General features: G+C 36.6%; 1 protein-coding gene across 1 annotated transcript; it reads right to left on the bottom strand.

Annotated features, from left to right (window-relative positions):
- Positions 1-1775: 1775 nt before the first annotated feature.
- Positions 1776-7757, bottom strand: LOC127857325 (perlucin-like). The gene is made up of 7 exons (XM_052393730.1): positions 7740-7757; positions 6985-7186; positions 5414-5553; positions 5013-5109; positions 3685-3790; positions 2550-2690; positions 1776-1900 (listed from the first exon to the last, which is right to left on the bottom strand). Exons 1-7 carry the CDS (start codon positions 7755-7757, stop codon positions 1864-1866), a joined length of 741 nt encoding a protein of 246 aa, XP_052249690.1. The 3' UTR covers positions 1776-1863.
- Positions 7758-8630: the final 873 nt, after the last annotated feature.

Raw genomic sequence — 8630 nt, 5'->3', positions numbered from 1 at the left:
AACAAAATTTTAACGAGAAGAATAGAATCATTCCAAATTTTACAGTCGTTTTGCGTTTGTGACGCTTGATAATTTTATCAATTTCAAACATTTTAGATTTTAGAAATTAAGCTGTATTTTCCACAGGTGGTTAGCGTGTGGCTATGATATTAATTAGTGAAAACATCATTTTGAATGATAAATAATCATATTATAACGAAAAATTAACTTTGCTGAAAAAAAATATTTCACTATCAAATATATATATAACAAGGTATGCAACTCAAAATCACCCCAAAACGGGGTGCATCGCTTTGAACAGCCATATCTTCATCAATTGTGCAGCGATTTTCACGATCTCGGTCTTATTCAACGCAGAAATGAATTTCCTTTCTGGAAATGTATATGTCTTGCAATATTTTTACAAATGCTGGGTCAACTTTTAAGAAATAACACGATACACAACACGCATGACCCAGTTGACAGTGATCATGTATTCTTTATGAATGAAATCTCCGGTTGTAAAGACACACCTCCGCATTGGACCAATGAAATCACTCGTATGTTTAAAATGTCAGTTAGTTGAAATGTATGTAAACAAAGGTTTCAAACGGCGCTGGACAGTTAGTCTTGATGCAGAATGTAACGACAAGAACGGTAATAATGTTTTTTCATACGTTTTATTGAATTATGGTATCGAACTACATGAACTTTGTAGGGAAGTTGCCCTTTACTCCGTGAAGATTTCAGTCTTAAAGACAGCATGATCACTGTCAACTGGGTCATGCGTGTTGTGTATCGTGTTATTTCTTAAAAGTTGACCCAGCATTTGTAAAAATATTGCAAGACATATACATTTCCAGAAAGGAAATTCATTTCTGCGTTGAATAAGACCGAGATCGTGAAAATCGCTGCACAATTGATGAAGATATGGCTGTTCAAAGCGATGCACCCCGTTTTGGGGTGATTTTGAGTTGCATACCTTGTTATATATATATTTGATAGTGAAATATTTTTTTTCAGCAAAGTTAATTTTTCGTTATAATATGATTATTTATCATTCAAAATGATGTTTTCACTAATTAATATCATAGCCACACGCTAACCACCTGTGGTATTTTCAGTATGAGATTACGCCATTAATGGTGTTTGCTCTTTGATAGATAATTTTCTTCTTTTTGATACTGTGACAAACTAATTTTCATTTCGACTATCTGTTAACAAGGCTGTATACTTATACATAATTTCCAGGTATTCATTAAACGTTCTTGACACAGAATATTAAAACGCAATATTCGAGTGGGATATGATATACCGATTTAGTGTGGTCGTATTGTGTGGGGAATGTAACTGGGATATACGGTGAAAATAGGTCAATTTACTATGCGGGGAATGCTACGGCAAAATACGGTGAATATGCTGGGAAAAGTTAATAAGAAATACGACGGATTTGCGGCTTTAAGAAGGTCGGATTCGGTGCGGAATTGTACGGAGAAATACACAATGAAAACAGTTGGGAATGCTATTTGGAAATACGGGTGACATGCTGGGGATTGTGAATGGGAAAAATGGCGGGTATCGCGCTTTAAGAAAGTCGGATTGTGTGGGTAAAGTTTCTGAGAAATACGGTGGATATGCCGTTTAAGGAAGGCAAACTTAAGTCGGTAATATTACGAGGGTTATAGTTGATATGCCTATTTACGAGGTCATGTCTTCGAACATAATACTCTAATAAAATGCTTAAATGTTTTGCTGCAAAGCGGTCAAACTGATCATAAGGTAAGAGTAATCAAGTATAAATGAAAGTCTCCATTTAATACCAAATGCCATTACAAATTCACTTTAGGAAGTCAATTGCCTGATGAGATGAAGTGGCTGGCCTTTCTACTTCCTTCCAACAATTGGGAGAGAATCGTCATGACTGAAAATTAGAAATACTAGCTAGATATTTTGTTCGAAATATTTATTTTCCTTAAATGATTTATATGTAATTAACGATTAAACAGATCGCTTCTTTGCCAGACATCGAAATCTTAATACATGTCAACAGTATCTTTAAATTTAATTTGGAAATCTTTTTTCATCAGTATCCTGAACGGTTCAGATGTAGTAAACTATTAAATGGATTGCTACTAAACCAAACATAAACCAACCATTTAATTTTTTATTCGTGCAAAAAGTGAATGAGTACATCTTTATCATTTATGAGTCATAACCAGGTAACCATTCATCTTTCATCTCATTTTATTCAAACCTCATAATATGTACGTCCTGGTTACAGCCAGACCATAAGCACCTTAAACGTGTATATAGTAAAGAAAAAAGAAAACAATCATCAAACATGAAATTTAAAATACAAAAACAATTAAGTTAAATGCATGGAAAGCCAGAGAATGGCTTATCGGTTATCTTTTCCCATTAATTGGCTGAAAGGACCTAACGGCTTTTGGAGATCATACACGTGAGTGAGCTTCACGTGATGCTGTACCCGATTTCACAGACTGGGTCGTACGTCACGTAACGGCGTACCCGATTTCACAGACTGGGTCGTATGTCACGTGGTGGCGTACCTGATTTCACAGACAGGGTGGTGTTGAGCCGCGCATTGGGCGTCATGCCAACCGTTGAACTTCTGGCTGCCGCCTGCTTCCGGTCTGCTGGCGATAACTGCGCAGTCCTCGTCGCCTTCACTTCCGGGTTGCCCGGGATACCTCAAATATATGTGCATAATTTGGTAGCTTTTACCGCATGATGTCAATCATAACCATAGTAAAAGAAAAAACACCTAGTTTTTTTCTAATCTCTATTGTATCATAGACACAAACATTCTAAAATTGCTAACTCGAAATTATCTATCGTTACGAAAGTTAATTTCACTAATTGGTTACTGCGCAATACTACATCAAAAGCTTTATTAAGCATGCTAATTTTAATTTTTCTACTTATTATATAAGCAGAGGGGGTAATCACGTGATAGTCAAGATGGCGACGTCCATACCGAGACAGTTATTTTTCGCCGTTTTATACCCTTTATTACTTCTGTTTATTGTTTAAATGACGTTCACTTTCTAGCGATATCAGTAAAAAGGTGATTAGCGTTTATTTCGTATTTAAATTCGCTTTACATCTCGACTTAACTTGGTGCAAATTTTCTTAGTGGAGCCCTTATTAGGTCATCCCGCTAAGATATTTTGCACCGAGTAAAGTCGAGATATAGAGCGAATATTAGCTCGAAATAAAAGTCAGTAACTTTTTTTAATATGGCTGAAAAGTGGGCGGATTAAATAATAATTATACAAGCAATAAAGGGTATAACACGACGAAAAATACCTGCCTCGGAATGGACGTCGCCATCTTGTTTGTCACGTGATTATACCCTCTGATTAAAACTAAGAAAGTAAATCGTCTAACTGATGTATAATTTCATGGTACACACATAAATGTATTAAAAAGTCTTAGATGTAATATGTTGTCACGAAAACGTTTCTTGGTTGTCATATTTGTTTATCCTTTAATATGTTATTGTGTATGATTCCCTGTCTTGACCATATTTCTTTTGTCTATATGTACTTGGCCAAAGGCAAATGCCGGATTGCCAATAAACTATGAAACTATTAACCTAAAAAAATGTATTAAGTTTATCATATTATTATACTGAAATACATACATTAGGCCAAGTTAATGCCAGATACTTCTATAACTGACCATCCAGTATACTCCAAGGGCTGATCGTTAGTGTACCATGTCCAGACCCCCTCAACCATCTGGTCGTTGGCCCCGAGCCAGAACTCTTCACCGACATGCTGGTTCGCTAAGGAGAACATTCCGACCAGTTGTGTAATAATAATATTTCGCATTATCGCTAAGGAGAAAATTCCGACAAGTTGTAAATAAAATAATAAAAATCATATTCACTTTCACTCTGGGAAAAGGGCGCTTTATGCTTGAGCGACAGCATCAGGGACGACACGTTCCACCTAAACTGGATTTGTGCTATGAAGAAACTTCCTTAAAGCGAAATATACCATGAGGGCGGAGAGTGTCGTTCCTGATTAACCTGTGCGGACTGCACTGGCTAGTCTTGGACGTCACTTTACGCACATGCAAAAAAACGTTCTCCCAAAGCGTGGCTCCTTAACAACACGCGCACATACACGTATATTCAAGGGACGTTATTGTTATCCACATAATACAATTGCAAATTCCGCAGCTGCTTGCCCATTTACTGTCACTGATAAGAAAACAGGACATTCTATATATTAAGCCTCATTGCTTATTTAATATGAGCTATTTGCAAATCATACTTATCTTTCCTTGAAAATATGTTGTTTTTTTAAACACAGCAACGACACCCACAAATCACACAAATAGCATAATGAACAGCAACACTACTGAAATAACAACAGGAAACACATCGAAAACGACATAATCACCATAAACAACAGAATGTGACATTGACTACATCTTAATCGATAACATTATAAACAACAACAGTGCCATTAACTGGGAGCAGTGGCCTAATGGTAGGACGTTGGCTTAGGGATCGAGAGGTCCCGGGTTCGAATCCCGCCCTGACCACTGGAATTTCCTTGAGCAAAGAAATTCCGACTACTGCTCCACTCCACCCAGGTGTAAATGGGTACTTGTGATGGAAATAAGCCAATGTGCTATGGTTGCATACTGCGCCAAGATGTTAACGGACGACTCATGACCCAGTGATCAGGGAACAAGTGTAAAGCGCCTTTGAACGCACATCTCGAGTATGAGGGCGCTATATAAATGTGGTATAAAAAACAACAACGGCATAACAAACAACATCGTTAACAACAGCAGTGGTATAAACAATATCGTTCGTAAATCATAACATCATAAACAACATTAGTGACATTGCCAACAGAAAAAAGACGCATACAAACAAAAGCAGTACGACAACACAAATTACAGCAAAAATGGTACTAAAAATAACATCGCAAATCACAAAACAGACAACAACACAAAACACAAGTAAGAACCAAAATAAAAATATAGCTTACATTGTCTGTAGAGCCTCTCAAGATGAGACCGGATGAAGGAGTCCTCCTCCTTGGTTTCTATGGTAACCAGACGTCCGTGGTGCAGCTCGCAGTGGTGCTACCAACATAGGACTTGGCTATATGACATAATCACGAACAGCGTGGTACCAACAGCTGTAAATGTACTAAACCGTTAAATAATGTGTAAGAGTACTTAAAATTATCGCTGTTAAATGTATGTGTTTGAGTAAAATTATGAAAATATGAAATCAACATAAATATATTTCTGTTTAAATCTATTGCGATATTGTATTATTGATATTTAATTTCCACTTTTAAGAATTTCTAAATTTAATATTAATAACATTCGCCTATCATTTTAAAAACTTTACAACAACTACGAAAAATAATTATAACCATACAACTGCCTCCGTCCAGTCGACGCTGACGTTGTCGCTGACGTAATAGCACGAGCCCCGGAACGTCGTCCAGCCGTCAGGACACTGCTGCAAGGGACACTCGCAGTCCTGGCACGTGCATCGGTCCGTCGCCACGAGCAACACTGGAACGGTTGAACAATAAGTACATCATTGAGTCATGTTTTCAGTCTGTTTTGGGCAGTGTTAACAAAAACCAGAGGTTGGTTTTCGTCAAAAATATGTATTATTTAGATGAAAACGGACCAATATGAAAACGACCGGTTTTTGTAAGGATTGATTAAAAACGTCATGAACTGATGAGCAATGACGGTAGACAGTATAAAACTCCGGTTGTATATAATACTGTTTTATCGATTGCATTTATCTATAGGCATATGCTTCTATTCCATTGAAACGGTTATGTCTATATCCGATAGTAGCATGTTTTTAATACTTTATAACGAGTCGTAGAAACCATTAATTGATATGTAATCGTGAAATACATATTTGTGTGGCATCCAAACCATTTATGACTAACAACCACATTATTGGTAGGAGTTATAAAAGTCTCAACCTTCATAAAAATGCATCTTTAAAAAACTTTTTTAAAAAACTAGGTATATGGGCGAGTCAATGACTTTGTTATTTTTTTGCACCACGCCTTCACATAGGAGCGAAGCCAGCTTCGTTTGCGCCGAAAACTTGTAAATATTTCACGTGTCGATCTAAAATTTAGTTAGTAAAAATACTTATGCACAAGTTCATAAAACTTGTTGTTCGAGGTCGGTACCTTATCTTGACCGAGTATGTTCCGTTATGTGTCGACAAGTCATAACGTTGTGTTTGTTCTTTACAGAGAACGAAATTTGGAACAAGATCAATAACATTTCTAAACATAGAAAACCTGGTATTGTGTGCGAGTTATATAATATACTACTTAACTCACTCGTGTTAACATGGCGATACAACTATTGTTATATATTGTTAAGTTCAGTATGGCTTTTCACACTGGTTGCCAAATTTATAATATTTTCTCCATGAATGTATCATTGAAACAAATTTTATGCAATTCAAATATCAACTTACTCAATATTATGTAATATTCCTTCATACTAGTTCTTACCAAACCAATAATTAATTTTAAATTTCTACAATAATAAAGGTTATATGAATGCAATTATAAAGATTAATTTAATGCAATTATAAAGGTTAATTTAACGCAATTATAAAGGTTAATATAACACTTTAATTGTCATTAAAAGTACTGAAAACGCACTGCCGATAAATTGATAAGAAATCTCTACTCATTGCCTGTACCTATGCGAGCTGTTTATCTCTTTCCCACGAGTGAGTTAGTATCGGACATGAGCTAGTTCGTGTTACAAGCCAATACACTCCGTTTTGAACCTTAATGCTTCCAACGCCTGTAAGTAATAGGGGGCTAATTAATTCGTTTTATAAGTGTTAAGCATAATATTATGTTCTTCAACACCTTCATCATCATAATTACCACCGCCACCGCCACCACCACCACCACCACCACCACACTACCACCACCACATCATCATCATCACCACAATCATTGTCGTCGTCGTCCTCCTCCTCATCATCATCTTCATCATCATCATAATCATCATCATCATCGTCGGCGTTGGCGTCGTCATCAACAACATAGAAATCATCATCAGCAGAAGCATTATCATCATCATCATCGTTATTATTATTATCATCATGAGCATCGTCGTCATTGTCGCCCGCCTCATCATCATAATCAACCTAATCACAACCATAATCATCCTCATCATCAACATAATTTTCTTCTTTATCATCTTAATCATCTTCATCAAACTTTTAATAATAATTATCCCCCGCCATATGCGGAGGGATATTGTTTGGCGTTGTCCGTCCGTCCTTCCGTCCGTCTTTCCGCCCGTCCGTCCGGCACTTTTGTGTCCGGAGCCATATCTTTAAAGTGCTTTGGCGGATTTCACTGAAACTTGGTATGAGTATATAGGATGATGCACGCCAAATTGCATTGTACACCATCTGTTAATACCGGAGTTATGGCCCTTTGTATTTTAAAAAACTGCTTTTTAGTGTCAAATATAACACTTTTGTGTCCAGAAGCATATTTGCGGGGGAAATCAATTCAACGATTTTACTTGTTCTTCTACGTTTTAGGACATAGCTACAGACCAAGAGCAGATGGCACAGGGATACTCAACAGGTCCCTGGTGTGGTTGAACATCAACCCTCAACAATACCAGATGTTGCAATAGTGACAATTTATTCTAGTGTTTAAATTTTCCACTTTCCGTGTGTTCATTACATCGTTGATCTCAAACATAAAGTTCGCACTATATCCTCTTTCTGGGTAGAGTTTATTGTTTCTATAACGTCAGGATATCTGATTGATGAAGGAGACAGTGGCAATCCAAAAAGATTAGGCCCATCATATTTCCATAGTTGAGAAGCTTTAATGATTAAGATTACTAATGTCGCATAGTCGGTGGAATACAATAACGTACATAAGTCCTATTCAGTTGTAATTGCGATTTACTTGTGTTGATTAAACTCTAACGCAACGTTTTCCAATATTCGCAATGTACAACAAGATATAGGCGGCGGCCTAATGGCACCGCGACAAATATTTATTGTGACCTCTCTGCCCGGTTGTTTTACGTGTACCAACTTCCCTACTGAAGGGAATATATTAATATACACTCAATGGTGACGTGTGCAATATCCGACGGGGACGTGTGCAAAGTCATGTGTCCAAAGGTAACGACGTAATGTGACATATGCAACGGATGTATATGGACGTTAGCCTGTCATTTACATGAAATTATACAACAATTAATGGGCTGCATGTGCCTACGCAAAACATTACTTGTTAGTGAAACAAGCAATGGGCAATAACTTGGTGCATTCTCTTTGTTTAGTTTGTTGTTAATATATGATGTCTCTTTGTATATCCATATAGGTAGACACGATATTAAACAACTTGATGCAAAAAAAAACATAAATTAATACTATCTTTAGTAATCTATCTTATGCATTATGTGGCACCAATACATTGCTACTGAGTTGATGATCTATCTTTAGAAAATCGATATTGTATGGTGGTAACAATATGTGTGGAAACTGATGCATTTAGTATTTTGAACAGGTCAATATAAGAAAATTTCAAAATTTTGTAAAAGATTTGCGAATAAAAATT

Source organism: Dreissena polymorpha, chromosome 14 (genome assembly GCF_020536995.1).
Source record: "Dreissena polymorpha isolate Duluth1 chromosome 14, UMN_Dpol_1.0, whole genome shotgun sequence".
Taxonomy (NCBI): domain Eukaryota; kingdom Metazoa; phylum Mollusca; class Bivalvia; order Myida; family Dreissenidae; genus Dreissena; species Dreissena polymorpha.
Note: the sequence above shows the minus strand (reverse complement) of the source record. Positions and strands in the feature narration are given on the sequence as shown.

Bases quoted from the DNA above. Each gene is read 5' to 3' on its own strand.
- LOC127857325 (XM_052393730.1), bottom strand. The intron at 5,554-6,984 runs GTGATGATGATG...CAACCGTTCCAG, and splicing joins CGACGACGACAATGATTGTG to TGTTGCTCGTGGCGACGGAC. The intron at 1,901-2,549 runs GTACGCCACCAC...TCTAATTTTCAG, and splicing joins CACCCTGTCTGTGAAATCAG to TCATGACGATTCTCTCCCAA.